This window comes from Phalacrocorax aristotelis, chromosome 1 (assembly GCF_949628215.1).
Source record: "Phalacrocorax aristotelis chromosome 1, bGulAri2.1, whole genome shotgun sequence".
Taxonomy (NCBI): domain Eukaryota; kingdom Metazoa; phylum Chordata; class Aves; order Suliformes; family Phalacrocoracidae; genus Phalacrocorax; species Phalacrocorax aristotelis.
Window position 1 is genome coordinate 44643751 of NC_134276.1, and position 19995 is coordinate 44663745.

The window sequence follows — 19995 nt, forward strand, 5'->3', positions numbered from 1 at the left end:
TTTGAAGCAAAGAGTGGCTGTGGGATTCAAGAGGAGGGAAAACACATACCATAAAATATAATTAAAAATTGTGGAGGCTGCCTATGACAAGAATAACCATAAAAAACAGATACAAACCAGCTGGCTGTTAACAACTCCTGAGTTATAAAAATCTTAAACCTGCTGTAAAGCACTCAATTCGATTTACATAACCACAGAGCTGACATTCCTTTTAGGCTCCTCTGCTGGGGATTATTTTGACATGTTTTAAGGCAGCATAAAAAGCAACTGTGAAAGGAAGACATGTATCATCTTACATAAAAATTCATTCTTGCCTTAAGATTGGACTTACACGCTTTAATCCCAGCATCTTTACTGAAACTGGAAAATATCTTCAATGGCTACCGGTGATTCAATTTTATAACATTATCCCTTCAGTGCTCATATTTTTGATAAAGTTGATAGTGTGTGTGTACACACAAACAAACAGAAAAAAATCTATACAATCACAGAAGCTTAAGTTTCAGTATTATTGCACAAAATATCAGCTCCACGAGACCCCACTACAGAGTGTAGCATATCTAGTCTTAGACAGATTACATTGCTTAAGATTGCGATCGGCCTTTGCTAAACAAGAAAAGCATTTCTTAGGAACGTAATGATGCAGACAGCGTTTTACACGACTAACACAGCTTGCTGTAGGGAATTAAAATAAACAAAATAAAATAAAATCAATCTTACATTGAGTGAAGTTTTGATGTATAAGTGCTGGCAGCTTACATTGCCCAGAGCACAGAATGAGTTTTGCCATTTGATAATTTGCTTGATTCACTGTGCTGCCTCATGCAGGGCATTTTATGCCTGATTTATGTTTAATCGAGTCACCTGCTTAATGTTAAGGAGGGTCACAGTTAGATAGAAGGGTTACGACCATATAGGGCTTTCAACATCTCCCAGTTTGACATAAGAAATGGATGTAAGTGTTAGAGGTCAACCTTTTTCTTTTATTTTTATTTAATGTTCTCCATGGAATATTGCATAAAACATTAATGTACCACAAAACCAATTTGATTCCCTTTTGAAACACAGTAGGCAAATATGGATTAGGAGACCCAAAACGCTGACAAAATAAAAGAAAATCTGTAGTCGAAGAACAGATCATCTACATGTGCATGTTTTTGAAGGATTAAAAGGTACACCCTTGCTTACATGAAAATGAATATAAGTTTTCCCTGTAATAGACATGCAATCAAATTTAGTCTGGTGTCTGTGTAAAAACTAAAGATTACATAGGACCATAAACTTTTAATATAATTACGGTGTCCAGATTTACTATTCAGACTGTTCATCCTTTCAAACATATATAACTGGACATCAGGATTATCAGCATTTTCTTTACGATAATGATATGAAAAATTACATCTATATTTAATAAATAGAACTAGATGTGGACAGCTACTACAGACTGGAGAGCTCAGACACATCTGATCTTTATAAATATTTCTAATTCTCTCAGTGTTTCAACATGCTGAAAATTACTGCAGGACATTATGTATTTTGAGATTAAAATCCCCGCATATAGCACTGAAAAAAAAAACCAAACCATTGTGCCAAATAAGGTATTTAAGGAGGAACTACTACAGTTAGCAAGGGAAGACGGAATTCAGCACTTACCAGTTTGGATAGCTGCATCTCCAAGTTCACTTGATGTTGATTCAGATTTAAAAAATAAAGTCTTTGGGGTTTTTTTGCTATTTTGGGAGTAGTGCATATTTTTTAGATGGAACAGCGTCGAATTACTTGCGTCATTGCAGACTTAAGTTCTAAAAGAATCTGGCATTGTAGCTTTAGCAAATTACAGGGAGCAGGTTGAGAGGAGTAAGCTTACTTCAGACAGCTCCAATAAGATTAATATTAGTTCATCAGAACATCCTAAATAAGCAAAATATTTATACTAATATATCCTTGTTTACACCATTGGAGGACTGTTCTTACACTAAAGCTAAAACTAGCGATCCTATTGGAGTTAACATCAAGTGACACCATGTCTTTGGTTGTTTAAATAGAATATTAATTCATTATAACAGGAAAAGATTTATCAGTCTTTTAAGTGCACTAAAAAATGTACAGGTTATGTCATGAACCCATCTACCAGAACCCAATAACAAACACAATTCACAGCAAATCCAGAGGGATATCAGAAGTTTCAATTCTTGGCTGAGATCTGATCTGATTGCCTGCTAAATTGCATGATGTGATATATGACATTTTGTGCAAATGATAAAACACAAATTTTCTTACTTCTTTTTATTACTATACTAAACTTCTTCAAATACTTTAGAACATATGGCTCATTTCCACAGATTCATCTAACGGACAACATACAGACACAGTTCTGCATCCACGCTGTTAAAATAATTTACCGACATTGACAGCTTCACCCATCTAATTTAACATTAACCTTCTAAAATTCACGCATTCTGTCCAAACTCTTCATCTAGGTTGCCTATAGTCAATGAAAAGACACAGGCATCTCCAGAGGGTGATTCATGTGGTCTATCTTATACTGAGATGTATCACCCTCTAGAGATGTCTGTTGCTTTCCACTGGCTATGAAAGGAGATGACTTGCTAAGATGTCAACAGCTACATTTCAGACATATTAACTTTTGGCAGATGAATCTCCTCCCTGATAGCTAACTTCTTAGATGGTTAAAGCTAGGGAAAATGGGTTTCTTCCCTCAGATAGTGAAAATATAGTGAAGATATTTACCTGTATGCTTGCCATTTCTAAAGAAATGTAATGAATCTGCTGCTTTGGAATTTCATTTCTAGGTACGTATTTACTTCAAAATTAGTTTTATGCTCATAAAGAACTACTACAAAATTATCTCAACATCCTTTAAACCTACTTGATCGAAAAAACCCTACCCTGTAACAGTTTAAAGCATTTTAGACATTAAAATCTCAGCAAAATAAAGTAAGCCTCAAAATGACACATGCTTTGTATTGTTCTTTAAAGAAGAAAACAATTTATGTTAAACATTCTTTCTCTCTTTCTTTCAAGGACTCTATTTTTACACAAAAAAATTAAAAAATAGATCCTGGTGGACAAGACAGGATGAAATTCACTTTGAATTATATTAGTTCTTTTACCTTCTACCAGTTTCTGTCAAATATTTTGCCAGTTATTTTTTTTCCCTTGTTCCACTTCCTATTAAGCCAAATTAGGGATGCAAACTGATTTCACAATACAAACATGCACCTTTTAATCAAAAAACTAGATTTAATGTCAGAGTACATATTGCTAAAGAATGCAAAGCATCTACTGGATTCAGTCCTTCCCAGCGGGTTTACTGATAAAATCTGGCCCACATCAGCAGTAACAGGGTTATCAGTAGGAACTATACTGAACAAGATGTTCAGCGGTTGGTCCCAAAAGTCCAGCAGGACATCAGCAAGTGTCCAAACCACTTTCATATAATAGAGAATCTACCATATTACTGCTTGTGCTTTTTATTGCTCTATAGAGAAACTTGAAAATATTAATTCATCAGAGCGTACAGAGAATCTCAAACACACTCAGAAAGATCTAGTTCTGTTCACTTGAATAAACTTAAAGGGATGATACTCGGCAATGATTATGGGCTTATTTATTTCATTTAGTGGAACATAGTACTGAGATATCTGAATTAGCGTGTTCACATTGTACGTGCACCACACAGAGGTACTAACTCAGGAATGGAAGCTCTTTTGTCATGTCATAATAGTGATGCACCCAGGCTGACAATGAGGGATCTCTTTTGTATCGTAAATATGCTCTTAATTCCACCTTCTTGAAGGCATTGGCAGATAAAAGAGGGAGAAGTATCTGAAATTATTACCAACTCTGAAAAGAACTTATGAAAATCTACCAGTTTCCCCTCTCTGCTACTGGCTTTCAGGACAGATTGAAACGGTTTTAACGCCTGTGTTCAGAAAGCTCTGTTTTCAGTAGCGCTCGCTCTCTCTAAATAAAGTGCTCTTACATAGCGTATTTCACATGAAAAAAAAGTAGATGGTAACAGCCAGACATGAAGGGAGCTAGGAATCCTAGAAGCCTCAGGATCAAAGAGACGCCTGCTGTGTGTGCTGGTGAGAATCATGGAATGCCACCTCTACAAACAGGATGGGAAATGTATATTAAGAAGAAAATAGGAATTATTCCAAAAAACTGGCAAACTTTTAGTCACAATTACAATTTTAAAAGAACTGTGAAAATTCTCTTTAGAGATGACAGAGAACTGGACAAAATTTAGTCGCCAAATCAAAACTATTCAAAGAAATGAGGAAGCATCATACCACACACCATGATATCAATGCCTCCTCCCCCCCCCAAAAAAAATGTTGATTAGGTTATAATCAACTTCACAATCTTTCACATCTCTGAAAAAGATGTTGAGATCTAGAAGACAGCGTATCATGAGGTGATAAAGTGACTTCTGAATACAGAGATAAAGTCAGGGCAGCAGAAACCATATCAAAGCAACAAATAAAAAGTGAAACAATTATATTGTAAACTCTGGTAGAAAGAATCATTTAAGTAACCATAGGAACAACACTGTACAAGACGTGAGATGGAGCTAAGCAATGCATGAGATGTTAGCATTTAGTGACTGAAGATGAAATGAGGAGCCTTCTACTGGGAGCAGGCCACAGATGGATCTGTGTAAAGTGAATAAATACAATTAAATCATGAATAATTCTAAAAGAAGCAATGAAGCAGATTCAAATACAACTCCAAAAGACAGTGTTATCTCAGAGGTTATATAAACAGTTCTGAATTATATAGCAAAACAAAAAAAATCCACTTATCACATTTTTTACACAAAGAAAAAAGGATTTTCCAAGGGCAGGCCAAGCACAGTTTTTATGGTTACACTGAACTAAAACAGCCTAAGATGTGGGATGGAATGAAGTTAAATCCATTGGCAGTAACCTTTACCCAACTTGACCACAAGTTATATAAAGCCTACATTAAATATCCTTCTGGTTTGCCTATGCCCTACTTTATATCTGGGCTACTTACTGAATCTATTAACTTACTTGATTACCTAATAAAAACTCCAGTCTGAAAAATAAATAAAAATTCTGAAAAATAAATAAAAATTCTGAAAAAGTACATCGTTATTTCTAATACAAAATCCTGGTACTCTTTTCAACTTTTAAAGTACCGCTCCACTGGCCAAAGAAAGTTCTGTGAAACTCTTGTATGGTCAGCTAGAGAGGACTAGGGAATTAAATATTTGGAATGAATGGTGAGGGAAAACGTCCCAGTGAAAATCTTGTTAGGATTTACTGTTATTCTTCATTTATTGTTAACTGTTCCAAAAATATTTCTTTCCATTATTAAAGATTTAGTGAAATAAATCTGAATATTAAATAAAAACAAAGTAGATTTGCAAAAGGGGGGGGGAAAAAGGAAGATACACAGGACAGTTCTCTGAGTTTATAAAGCAGACTTTATGTAGTTCAAAATTCATGCCAAAGCTAAGTCTGTATAAATCTGGAATACATAAAATTTCCAGTGCTCATTAAGTAAAATGTCTCAAATTAGGATGGATAAAGAGTTACATATTCTAGTCTTTGCATCAGTTTTCAGGGGAAAGGGAGAACTACTTGAAAATAAGAAGTCACAAACAAAGATGAGATCCCAAACCACCTGCAGGAAATTCTAAAATACTCGCTCACACAGAATAAGAGTAAATATTTGCTAGGAGCATGTGACTTGAAACTCAAAATATTTTGAGATGATACATCATCTCAATCCCAAACTTAATCCTTTGACTGATATCAGCAAATTCACTCCTGGTAATATAAGTGGAGATTGAAATAAATAAATAAATGAAAGCCAAAACCCATCATAAACCACTACAATAATAATAATAATACAAACTTTATTGACATTATAAAGGCAGCAACTAACAATTATAGAGTACTTTAAAAGCAAATATTTTTCCTGAGAAAATTATGCAGACAGATGTCTGTTAGGAAAAAAATTGATATGAATAGTTATCCTTAACTTCAAGACTCAGATAGCAGCACTTACAGGGCATGTGGGCATAACTGCTGTCTCATGATGACCTTAAATTTTCCACTAAAAAAGATTAATGTAAAATATTTGTTTCCAAGTGTAAAATCAGCTAACAATTCCTTGAACGCCCAAGTGGATGTGGATATGGTAATTACTCCCTGTTTGGACCAAGTGCTTCTTTTTGTACATGGGGATAAGCACACTGTACCTATAGAAAAATGTATTGATTTTTTTTCTTCTTCACCATCAGAGAGTTGACTTGTGGCCTCCAGAACAGGAGTGAAAATGAAGAAAGGTAAATGAAGATCAAAAGGACATTCAAAAGACAAAAAGCCTTCTCCTGGAGTAAAGAAGAAAGTAGTTAAAGAACATAAAAAAAGGTACACTGCAAGAGATTTTAATGAAAAAAGAGTCATCAACTTTAACGCTCACTGGACAAACGGCATCCAGCTATTGAGCAGAAGGTAGAGAAACCAAGTTGCTTATATTTAAAACAGCATTTCCATATAAGCATTTTTAATTGCTTTCAGATGCTTTTAGATCTTAGGAGTGATTAACTTCATTCAGCAGACACGAGTAAGTGCTTGCGTTCCAAAAGCTTGTAAATTTTTGGCACTTGGTCTAATAAAAGATAAAACTTCCATACAAACTTTGCCTCTTTAAACAAAAACCATACCAGAAACTCAACTAGTGACACATTCATCCTAGTAGTAAATTTGTAATATAGCTACAAAACATGTTTTGTAATTGGCCACGGACAGTACACGAAACAGAACTGGCCGCAAATTCTTCCTCAGGAGAAGATATGGACGAATATTTAACTTTTTTTTAGGTTGGGAAAGATTGTACTAAGAAAAAGGGTTTAGACCTGCAGTTGTAAGCTGCAGGATGCAGGCCTGCCCCCCAAGCCAAAGAACAGCTCTGAACTGCTTTATTTATTGGTACAGATGCAGCCATAAAAGTCATGTTCTTTACAGGAATAGTAGCCTAAATAGTGGTATCTCTTGCCCAGACCTTCCATGGTTGTAAGGATTCAGGGATTTTTTCATTTAACTTAAGAGTTATCTACTACGATAATACTTATTTTGGTTCTACATACAGGTCACCTTCTCGTAACAATCTTCCCATATAAAATTTTAGTCCCGGTGATAACAGAAAACATTTAAAGAGAAATCTAAGTCATTTACATTTTAAACAAACATGTTCTTATGGCTGTATTTTAAAAAAAAAAAGTTAAATTCTATTTCTTAATTAATTATTCCATATTCCATAAACATGAAACTCACATTGGTATATACTATAGAGTCAAGAGTGCTATATTTTTTGTCATTCACCTCTAGAGTATGTTGTCCTCAGTGTGTTCAGTGTCTGAATATCTGAGACTTCAAAGGCTGAATATAATTTGAGCTTTCAATAGACGAAAAAAATTACTTTAAAAATTGTTTTGTCACACAGTGACTGAGTGCACAGGAACCACTGTTTTCTTCCACTTGAAAGAAATATTAATCTACTAGAATCTTTTGAGATACTTTTCAAAACAAATGTACTGATTCACAAGAAATCACCTTTCTCTTCTCAAATACTTGCACTGAATACTGATGGGATGCAGGAAACCATTTGGGTTTGTGGTTTTTTTCTTTTTGTTGGTAGTCTGGTACTTGCAAAAAGAATGTACTGTTGTGATGCAGTAAGTTACCCAGTTGCTAAATTGCCCAAGTAACATAGTCCTTTTCTTCCCATATTCACATATTTATGAAGCAAGGGTACAGGGAAAACCTATCATTGTTTGCACTGTGTTAAGCTGCTTTTCTCACTGTCTAAAGTTCAAGCTTAAGTGACATTACAGAGTCAGTATTCTAATATGGTAATTATAGCTAGGTGTCTGTATACTGGATTGAGGTATCATAGCATATGAATTAAGGAGTTAGTTTACTGTCAAAAGAAAACATAACAATGACATCATCCTTTATAGTAGTGATGTTGTTTACTTAAGATCCTACCCTTGATTTTCATGGTTCCTAGCCATGTAGCTCCAGGAACCTGATGTAATCATAAACAGAGAGTATTAGAATACGCAGCTGACACCACCTCATGTTTTGAATTCGGTATTTCCACTATAAGCGCCAGAAACAGTCTTTTTAAAAAGTACAGTCTACAGAAAGCAATGCTATTCTATTAACGTTACTCTCAATAAGGGCAACAGGATTTTTCAAGCCATCTGTGTGGTCTTAGTGCCTGTGATATCAGACAACCTAGTGAATAGAGAAAAGGAAATTTAGTGGATGCATCTGCCCATTTAAAAGAGTCCCTGTAACTTGTTCTACTTCCCCTATGCCAATCTAAATCTCAGCCACCACCTAACCAAAAGGTAATATTGACAAAACCTTACTTTTCAGTAAAACTTGTCAGTACACTGTCTGTCTATCTGCCATTACTATGGATTTTGATGAGTTAAAACAACTCAGTGACATTATTAATTTTATCCTGACTAGGTACTCCTTTCTCGACCTTACTCATTCCTAGCGTGTTACTGTTTTCATAGTCAGAAACTAATACATCGTTAATTGATGACATCATCAAAGCAACGTAATAGCAGTAACATTCTCCTCAATCTAAGATTTTTTAGTAAATGTCCATAGCAGTCATGTCTCTAATAGTAGCAGCAGTTCATTCTTTCCTGACAGTTTGAACACAGTATCTCATTGCAATTAAGACTGGATTGAAAGGAGATGATTTAAGAGTTACTGGTACAACATTCATGACTAAAAGCATTTCAGGAAGACAAAATAAAGCCTCCTGTATGTTTAAAGAGGACAATCCCTGAAAGCTATGATACAAAAACTGTAACAATGTAGCTTTGTAAATTCTCAATAGTCACAAATTAATTAGCAATAGCAAACAAACGAACTTGTATTACAGTAAATAAATTGGTTATACCAACTCAAAAGGAAGAACTCCCTCTCTTCCCTCCCCCTTTCTCTCTCTCTCTCTTTCTCTCCAACACACACACACACACACACTTGTTTTAGCCCCCTTCCTATCCCTTTCCATCCCACTCTGTTTGCCTTTCCAATCGCTGCCTCAGGCACACAGCAACCTACATTGCTACCTATTCCTGCATCTTGAAGGTATAAAAGAAGTCTTCTCACCTGAAGAAAGTAAAATCAGGTTTTATAACAACATTTTGATGCATGGAAGCTCAGACCAACAGCTTGAGTTTTGATAAACCACAAGCTCTGGAGGCAGCTCCATGAGCAATATCTGACAGATCATTTTATATTCGCAATACAGTTCATCAGCACATTCTTCTATGTGCTTAACTTCACATCACAATACAGTTCTGACATAAATACTCTCTGATTTCTAGCCAAGAATAAAAACGTTAAGCAACTTGCAGCCTATCTAGAATGAAGTTTGTGCAACAATCTGGCCTTGGAATCCTGGGCCCAGGACTTGAACCAGAACAACCTTCCTCTTCAAAAACCCTGTCCCAGTTAAGACTACTTTATGATAGCTCTAATATACTGCATGGGATAACATTAGTAACAACAATACAGTGCACTGTGAACAACTGATAGTGGATTCATTATAATTCTGATAGTACGTTATCCTGTCTTATGAAACTCATGCAGGTAATATTACTAGAGCTGTAAGTCATAAGGAAAACTCATAGTGACTGGTTGTCCTTGGAAAACTGACAAAGTTCATTTTGTGTTCAATATACTTGTTTCCTAAAAGGTTAGGTGTGATGTGATCATTAGATGCTTGACCCTTCCAAGCAGTTATCAAACACAGACACCTTAAAACAAAATATTAATAAAATCAATCAATACAATACTTAGCTCATTCTTTTGTGCTTGAGTTGTAGTCTTCTAAAGCTGCCCAGATATAATAATGTTCACATGCATACTTTTCTTGAAGATATCATTTACTTGAGGAAATTTGTGAGTTCACCTACATCCTCTATCATACAACAAAAATACCTATGCTACCTGACATATTTTCTGGATATTCCCTTCATATTGAAGTCCTTGCATGACATCTGGAAAACTCCACAGTACACATTGTTCTTAACCAGGAGACAATCGTATTAAAAAATGACATTTGACACCACCCACCAAAAAAAACACCCCACAAAAATTAGTTAAACACATTAAGGTGCAGTTTCTTCCTGTACTTTAAAGAATCCCCAAATATATGATAACAAAATAATGGACCATAACTTTGGAACATATAAATTTGAAGTAATCTTCCACTGAATGCAGTATGTAGCACTGGTAGCAGATCAAATATAAAATGAAGAGAAAAAAATTAATTGACCCTTCATTGATTACGTCACACAAGGTCATAGGTAGTCTAATTCTATAGGAGGGGAGATAGGCATCTTGACAGCATCCAAGAACTTCGTGTCATCGAAATGATGCAGACCATAGTTAGCAACACGATGATACTGAGCTTTGTAGCAGATCTCGCTATGCTTACTCTAACAAGTACCATCTTACTATCTTGCTATAACAATCAACATCATTCAGATAAAAGACCATCACGTTTGTAAGACTGAGATATTATTCCAAATTCAGCAGCTCAGGTTCATTTCTAGTGGCAGTGTTTAAGAAGCTAATACTCTGTATTTGATGTTTAAAATCCAATGCACTGTTTGCTCTCTAAAAGGTTACTTTTGAACTAATTAGAAATGAAATTATTTCGTATAGAACTATTTTGGCTAAACATTCTCATTAAAAAGCAAGAATTTGGTTGGAAAAATATCAGGTTTATTATAAGAAAAACTGCAAACATAGGGGCATGATTATCTTGATATTTTATTAAAAGACTGCCTGAAATCTGAGCTGCAAGATGATTTCAGTACGTTCCACATATCAGTAAGCTTCCATTTTGAATATTTAATTTTATGAAACAATAAATGTACTCTGCTATATATATGTTTTCAGTAACTTTTTCAATTCAATTGCAAATAATAGGAATTCAGAAAGCTATAGCAATCACTAGTAAACACTTCCATTACCAGGTCCAAATTCAGTCATTGATAACTTTGCCACATACCTGCCTTTAAGAATAAGATTTTAATGGCTTTCTTTTTTAACATGAGTTTGGTGTTTCATTTTGTTTTGCATGTTATTTGTTTTATAGGACACCCTTATGATAACATACCTTCTTTTGAAAGTGGAGGGTTTTTTCCCCAAGATGTTTAATATACTTGTATGATTTGAAACTAGACACTGGAATACGGGTGAGGGTCGTTTCCAAAGTCAGAGACACATATTTTTTTCTGATCATGTTAAATCTACCCTGACTTAGCAAAGCTATATATATCTGAAAACTACCACACATCATTAGAGGCTATACTAATATCTTCTAATAGTTCATCTTCACAGAATACGATCCTTCAACAGGGATCCTACACAACTGGTACAGAAATATCACTCTTATGGGAAATTCCCAAATCAGTACCATTACACCCTTAGCCTTCAGAAGGCGAAATTATTCTGTGACCCAGGAAGAAACAAAACCTTCTCATCTCAGATTTTCCACTGAAAGACAATAAACCTGTGCACATCACAACCTAATAATGAGTAGCCATAAGATGCAAGTAGAAGAGAGGATTTATCAGCGTGTAACTACACTGTAAAGTACCTTCACTCCTCCTTCTTGAGTACCTTGAGCGAGTTGAGGTACCTGACTTCTCACTGCCTCAATATTTAATCCCAAAGTCTCTTTTGAAGCGAACCAACTTGTTCCCCTTAAATCAAAAAAGCTGAGAGCATTTCTGGAAAACAGTTCAGTCCAGGGACTCTTTTCACCAGGCAGTGGGTGAACCTGCATGAGGTCTGACCCTCTGACTTACATAGTCTTCCAACAGTACCATGTAGGCTTTGAATATATGTAGCATTGTATGGTATAATACTGCAAACTATACAAGTTCTTATTGATTAAGACTTCTTAATAAAAAAGGCTCAATTTCTGCAAGTAATTCTTGGTTTTAAAAAGTTTTTATGACCAAAAAAAGCTATGTATATGTGGTTTATTGTAAGCAAACATACTCAAAGCCTTCTCATGCTCAGAAATGGCTAGAAAGAAAATAGTTGTCAGAACAAATGTGGTTAAATGGCTTCAGACTCAGAGACAGTTTATAGTCTGCCTGCTTGGGGACCTTCCCTACATTTGCCTATAATGAACGATGTAGTCACATCCTATTTTCTTACTAAGAGCTACTGAAGTCACTGAATGTTCGCAAGAGTCCAATCCTTTGATTACCCGGACCCCAAAATAAATTCTTATACGGCGAGATTTTCTGCTCAAGTACTATAATAAATTTCACTTTAAAGCATATAAAATGAAGGTTGAGGGGTAAAATATCAAAAGTCAGAAAAGAATAAATTTGCATATGCCTGAGATTATACAGCTAAGCATTCAAGTTCCCACTGTGTCTTGTTGCCTTACCCTAATAGCTGCTGAAACAACTATTTGATTTGGGCATTTTTATAGAATTTGCAGCTACATGGAAAATAACTTAATCATTAACTAGTGAATGTATGGGAGTCATTGGAACTTAAACTAGTGAGTTTCCAGAACTCGTTTTCAGTGATAAAGCCTCTTGTGATAGAGTAGAAGATAGCTAGCCATTCAACAGGATGATAATGAGATAAAATTATGACAGTGCTTTCAGAAGAGGACAGGTGACCTGAATCACACCTTAATTTTGATTTTTAAAACTATGAAACAATATTTTTACAGAGTTGAGTCAGTGTATCTTCCCACTGATACATCAACTAGTAAACACAATAGAAGCTTTCACATTAATTATAATGACTACTCCTTAATGAAGTGCAAAAATGTTTGTGTAATCTGATTCAGTTTCTTGAATTAGGTTACAGTTCATCACTCTGAAAGCAGGATTTCGTTGCTTATTTTTGCAGTAAGTTAGTTCAGCCTCAAAAGATAAACAGCATATCATCCTATAACACCAATCAAAAACAACACTAACGCTAAAAATTATTAAACAGTAATAATCAAAACACTGTGTTAACGTGGAATGCATTTTTAGAGAAGTAAGCAATAGCCACGCAATTTTATTAATGTGTATCTTTTTAACCAACACAGGATCACAAAATGTGTGCACTACACAAGATAAATAACTGAATAAGAGATTTGCTTCTCAAAATCACTGAGTATGTAATTCAGATTTTTAATTTCTAGCCTCTACAATACTCATAGAAATCAACTCTACTCACTTAGGTAAGTTAAATACATTCTTAAGACCTTACAGGACTTAGTCTACTAGGAGAAAATACTACCAGTTACAGATTTTGTTTCTTGGCAATATCCAATGTGATGTGGATATAATAATGATAATTATATTTTAACCATTCTTTTAGTTCTGCCTAATACAACATCAGTAACTGCAAGCCACAGAAAAAGAAATTATTTAATTATGTGATTAATCTTCCTTTAAACACCAAATAATTCCATCTTCTACTTCAGCAGAAATGCTGCCACACTTTATCAACAGCTGCATCTGTGAACTCCATTTGTCCTCCAAGCTGAAATAATCTATACAGAACCCTTCAACTCTCTCCTTACTCTAACCCCCCATAAAAATGCTTCGTGGCTCAGAGTTTTGTACAGGATGGAAGTTGGAATACACTTTTATTGATTCAGGCGCAGAGCAAGAGAGAAAATAAAGATGAGATTAGAAATTAAATCTTCCCATTATCACTTAAGAAAAGAAAAAGCAGAACAGGAGTTTAATACAAGAAAGTAGTTATAATCCGCACACATGAAAAGTTTCAGAGGAAGCTTAATATTTTTACACTGGAAAAGAAGAGTCTGGTATCTGATGTGGACAGAAGTAGTTACTCATTTAATCACCAGTAGATTACAGACTCAGTAGGCCAAGCTGCAGAAGAATTAAGTCAGGAGCTTTACAAAACAGTTACAAAACCTAAAGTACTTAAGAATAATTACCAAAAAAACCCCATTATTAACGTAAGAGAATTACTTTTCAAAGTTTGTATGAAAAATAATGGAAATATCATTTTACATGTTATATAGCAACTACAGACATAAAAATACAGAGCACAATGTATATCACATACTCTACTCAGGAATTACAGCACTCTTCTTCTGATCAATTACAATTATCTACCGAATCAACTTTTGACAATTTTTGAAGCTTTCTAAGCATGTTTGCCCAGAAAAGATCCACAGGACACAAGAATATGCGGATCAAAGTTAACTATGATGAGCCATCTAGTTTTGGAAGGGCTTCAAGGTGTCATCTAGATAAGCCTGAGAAGTCAGTACACCTTTTTGAACCTACACCAAAATTTTCTTTCTTCTGATTACATTATTTGTAACACAGGCAGATTTTAATCCTCTGGACAATTCAAGAAGCTTTTCATTTCCTGTTACTACACATTTCGCCTTTTGTCACACAGTCATAGGTCCTACTTTCATTTTAATAAACATAAGACTGTCTTTTGTCAGCTGACCGGCCTTTTCTAAAGTTGGGAACAATCTGTAAGTTGGCCCTAGTGAAAGACCGTGGTTAGATCTCAGCAGTTGCGGGTAATATTTACAAATCATGTGATAAGAATGGACAGAATATCACCCAAGAGGTGACCCTCACTTCCTCAATTTATGCTCCCGAAAAAAGTGTGGAATATTATTCCTCTTTTTCCCTTTTATTTTCCTTCTAAATATAGTCCCTAAATCTCAGCTTAGTCCCTAACTACTTCCCTAAAGCAAGATGCTCTACATGGGTTTTCAGATAGGACCAGAAATAGAATACATTTTCAAGGGATTGTTAACTTGACCTCATACAAAAATATACAATCATGACATTTCATGAGAAGTCTCGGCATACAGTTTTGTACCAATATTATTTGCATACATAAAAAATGCATGCAGAACCAGCCCCTTTAGAAACCAGGACTTGCACCTTTAAATGTGCATTTCTGTATTATGCAGCAGAGTTCAGAAAAAGGAAAATTTTCAAGTAAAAATCATACGTTAAATCATAGCGTTGTGTATCCTAGATATACCTAATAATTGCAGATCTCTGTTACTTAAAGAGCATTAAATAGCACATAATTGTTTGTGTGATCACTTATACTCCTTTGTAGGCAGGAAGGAAACTTAGCTATTATACTCAGATTATTAAATCAATCAGAAAGCTTAAAAAGAAGAATTTGTTACAAAAAAAAAAAGAGAGAGAAGGGGGGTGGGGGTGGGGAGCACTTCACAATATGGTACTTCGATTTTTTTTTTCTCCTTAGAGCTGGATCCTAAAAGGAAATTCAAACTTCATAAACTTCTCAAACAAGAAGTCATCTTAGGGCCACAAACATGATTACTGGATTGGAGTACCTGACATATGAAGAGAGGCTGAGAGAGCTTGGACCGTTCAACCTGGAAAAGGCTCAGGGGGATCTTATGAATGTGTATGAATACCTGATGGGGGCAGGCAGGGGGGTAAAGAAGATGGAGCCAGGTTCTTCTCAGCGTTGCCCAATGGACACAAGTTGAAATACAGGAAATTCATTGAAAAGTAAGAAAAAAGACCTTATTTTGAGAGTAGTCAAACGCTGGAACAGGTTGCAAAGAGACATGGAGTCTCCATCCTTGAAGATACTCAAACCCCAACTGGACACAGCCCTGAATAACCTGCGCTGTGTCACCCTACTTTGACCAGGGGAGGCTGGACTAGGTGATCTCCAGCAGTGCCTGCCAACCTCAACTATTCTGTGGTTCTATGTGCATACAGTGAATATATGGAGGAAAATGTTCACAAGCATCAAGAATTTTCTGCTATGGCTAATGGGGTAGCACATAACAACTGTACCTACATCATCTATTGCTGTTACAGCAGTTCTTTCTTCACAGAGCTCTTACAGTGGTTTTGATATTTATTCACAATGTACATGCACGAATGTTCATTGATTTGAACTCACAAGATCAGATTATCAGCCTATTTTTATACTTGCCTGTCTATACAATGCTGGAATGACTGTCATGTAGCACTGCTGTCATGATGTTGCTTACCTTTGCTGAGCCATGCTCCGTGGAACACTATGTCCCAGAGCTTGCTGCTAACAGTGTCAGCGTGTGCATTTTTTGCGCTGTTTGACACTCAACACCACACAATGGGAAAAAACCATGCTCACCCATTCTGTTGTGGTAAGTCATGTGAAACCAGTTCAAACTTAACAGCGATTTCATCTAAACCTTTCCTCTTTTGCAAGAGACTCACAAAGTATTACCATCCTAAAAGGATTCAATTAATTATAATCTTACATATGCCTATTTCCTTTAATTTTGAATTATTTTCTTCTTTTTTTAATCATCATTTTGAAAAGGTCTACATCTGGTTTGTGGGCTTACATTCGAAGAAATTGGATATGCGTTTTCAGTATTGTATATTTTTATCATTAACTCGTTACGACTAACTTTAAAGGACTAAGAGGAATCGGATACTTGAGCCATTAGTTGTGGTTTTAAGCTGCTTTCTTAGAATAAAAAAATGCAAAAAAAACCCAGAAAATATTATATCAAGAGGTGATCTCTTACGTATTCACTGTTACACAAAACTGTGAACGATACTGTTGACAAGGTTTTTTTTACTGCCTCCCTCTTTTTGGCTTGCTTATTTGACTCTGACTTCTTTCATGTCATCCCTTTTCTACTTTTCACATGCATTTTTTTCTTTGATATTTTCCTACCTTACTTCCCCCAAATAATTTCCCTTTGCTTCTGCAGTTTTTGATCTCTCCCTCACAAACAGGAATCCTTCTGCCCTATAAAATCTTTCCTTCTTTCCCCACATAGACCCTTTCTATTATTCTCATGTTGCATCTAATTGCACCAACCGTATTTCCTTTACTAGATTTTATCCTGTAATTCCTATTGTATATGATATTGTATCAAAAAAAAATTTTTTTTTTTTTTCTTTTTTTGCTGGTCACACCAGCCCGGTCTACCTCTGAGAGTCCTACTTGCCTGACACCCTCCCATGCATGTCTGCGCTCTCAGACTCATCCCTCCTTCCCTCTGCTTACTTTGTAACTCTCTCTTACCAACCTTAGTTGTCTGGCTTTTCTTCAGTTTGCCACTCCTCTTGATCTTCAGGCTTTTGAAAAGCTGTAAATTCCTAATAAAACATTGCTGGCTATGTGTCTATCTCACTATGTAAAGCAGCTCTTTAGCCTACGGCCAAGAGACATGGCTCCACTTTTGTCTACAGAGCTAAACTCTCTTCACTTTCCTCCCTCCTCCAGACAAGACACTTGCATCCAACCTGCCAACAGTTTCTGGCATGCGGTATTTCCTGAACTGTGCAATTTTTTTGAGATTGTTAGTTGGCTATGACCAAAACCATGCCAAGGATCATGCTCGTACTTAAACAGGCATGTGACCATGGGCACATACTCAAACATCCACCCATCTATCCGCTCTCCAAGACCCAGCGGTCTTTGTCTCTATTTGGATCTGCCTAGTTTATTATATTTCCTTTGCCTTAGAGAAAATCAGTGCTATAGACCGAGCTGTGCAAACAACTGGGGAACAACTGGGGAAGAAGTGGAAGCTCAGGTGAGCTTTGCTGAAGCAAGTGGGAGAATTTAACTCATCTGTAATATGAAGAGACAGAATGTAGCACCACCATGAACAGCCTGACTCTTGGGTTCCTCCATCTTCAGGTGGCTCTGTTCATCTCCTTTCTGCAACACTGCCTTTCTTAATTTAACTATGTCTACGAGCAAGTCACTGCCAGGAGATGTTATAGTAACTTTTGAAAGAAAACAGTAGTTTAAGAAACAGATTGTTACAGGACTTTATATTAGTATAAGGCCTCAGGAGACATATCAAAAATAGAATTTCAGGATGAAAAATTAAGGAAGACGTGTGTGCAGCATGGAGTTATTTTAACTAACTCGGTTTCTTCAGGCAACTATATTCATGATGACATTATCTAATCAAGCAAAGCAGCAAAAAATCAGAAGATATCTGATCTATTAAAATTGAATAGGGAGATTATTGTCTAATGACAGGTAATTCATGCTTTGAAAGGTTTTTTGTTTATAAAGAAAAAGAAGAGGGGGGAAAATTGTAAAGGATTATTATTTGCTCAGATATTTGTATTTTAAAGTACTGAGCTGCCACAATTTCCATTACACATAACACATTTATGTAGCAATAATGTTACATTACAGGAATACCTTGGTGATATTTGGGTGCTGGTTTCCCAGACTGGTAATTTATTAACAAGTGGATATAAGCCATGAATTCAAAAGATTGCCCGCGTGAAGGTGCTTCTAACAATCCTACCTGTTGGCGGGATGATTCCAGGAGACATTAGGCCTGGGACAGAATGTGGCATGATATGAGAATTCTCTGGGGAGGTGACACTTTGAGTCCTCTTAGGAGGCCTTCCAGGTCTAGAACTGAAACAAACAAACAAAAAAATTTTTACAATTAAGCTGTTGTCTTACATATCATTTCAAAGTTGTTTCAAGTGGTAACATGGACTGTAAATAAATTTGTTTCAAGGACGGTTGCTTTTGCAGTTAGATGTAATAGACTTCCATCACTAATTAGATTACATGCTGAATTCATTTTCCTCATTGAAGATCAGCCGCTCTTGATGCATAATTCATAGCCTGCACCTCGTTACCTGCTTCTTCATATTAATATCTATACACAGTTTGAATTGCCTCGTTTGCATATGCTAAAGTTCTGCATGCAGCCTTCAGCACGAAAATTATGCACTAACTTGTAATAATTATTACAGTCAGCCTGCTATTGATTTATGAGACTTTTAAAAACCAAATATGTGTAGTACTTGTAATGAATGATATTTTAAGGTTCTTCAGGAAATTAAAAGGCAATGGCTGCCTAAGGAAATGTTCTGCTTGTTTGATTTAATACTACAGTTAGCTGGGAGGTGGAATGAAAGAGTGATTCAGACCTATAGCACATTTTTCGATGATATGTTTTATTACTTTGCACTGCTAGCCTGATATCTAGATGATAAATGACAATACATATCTAATGTGTGAAAAGGTCTTGCAATTTCTTTATTTTTTGTCATTTAAAAGATAAGTCAAGTTATCATTTAACCCTTATTCTATTTAAAGTTAAAATCTCACTAAGGCACCTTACTTTAAATATACAACTTTATGTCAGAAAAGACTCAGAATTATTTGTAAGATATTGTTGAGCAACTGCCACCATAGCAGCTTACATCTGTCCAGCATGGAAAAATAAAGGGCTTCAGGTTTAAGCAATCCTTGTCTGTTAAATGCTCACATACACAACTTTCCATCTCCTGGACTGTGTAAGTAGCATACAAATTAGATACGGATTACAATGAAAATACTTATTACCCACTTACATGCAAATATGTACCTGCTACATACAATGCATATCCAAAAGGCTTGTATTCTTATGTACGGATCATAGCATAGTACTATTCCAACATCCTATAACTGCTTATTTAGGGAACATTTTGGAATAACTTCACAGAAGAAGGTGATGTCTGGTTCTAACACTGCAGTGTTAACCTATGCTTTGCCAAACATTAGAGGTTCTTAATTTCTTTCAAAACAAGAAAGAAAAGAAAGGTGGCTATGAAAGGTTTTGCTCCTTATGTCGTCACACTAACAAAACTCTCATCAAGCATAATGGCATTTTTAGCTATGCTGCGCCTGCAGGAGACAGCTAATAAAATACCTCTGTTTTCCGTTCACAGTTGTTCCCCTTGTGTTTGGAAATACCCTTTTTTTGCAACTTCTACAACCTACCTTTAATAAACCAAAAACAATCAAAGTACAGGGCATTTTCTTGGAGCTTAATGACTCAAGGCGTTGAGTCATTAACCTTAACTGATCATTAATTCCCAACTTAATGTCCTGAGCTGAGGTCATTATT

The 19995-nt window shown here is 35.6% G+C and overlaps 1 protein-coding gene across 8 annotated transcripts in view; it reads right to left on the reverse strand.

The window, feature by feature from the left end:
* Positions 1-19995, reverse strand: part of DACH1 (dachshund family transcription factor 1) — a 362299-nt gene that overhangs the window by 191071 nt on the left and 151233 nt on the right. For all 8 annotated transcript variants that reach the window (XM_075088190.1, XM_075088180.1, XM_075088153.1 and 5 more), the window contains exon 2: positions 18394-18509. In XM_075088190.1, the coding sequence (XP_074944291.1) occupies positions 18394-18509 (116 nt within the window). The remainder of the gene's footprint in view (positions 1-18393; positions 18510-19995) is intronic.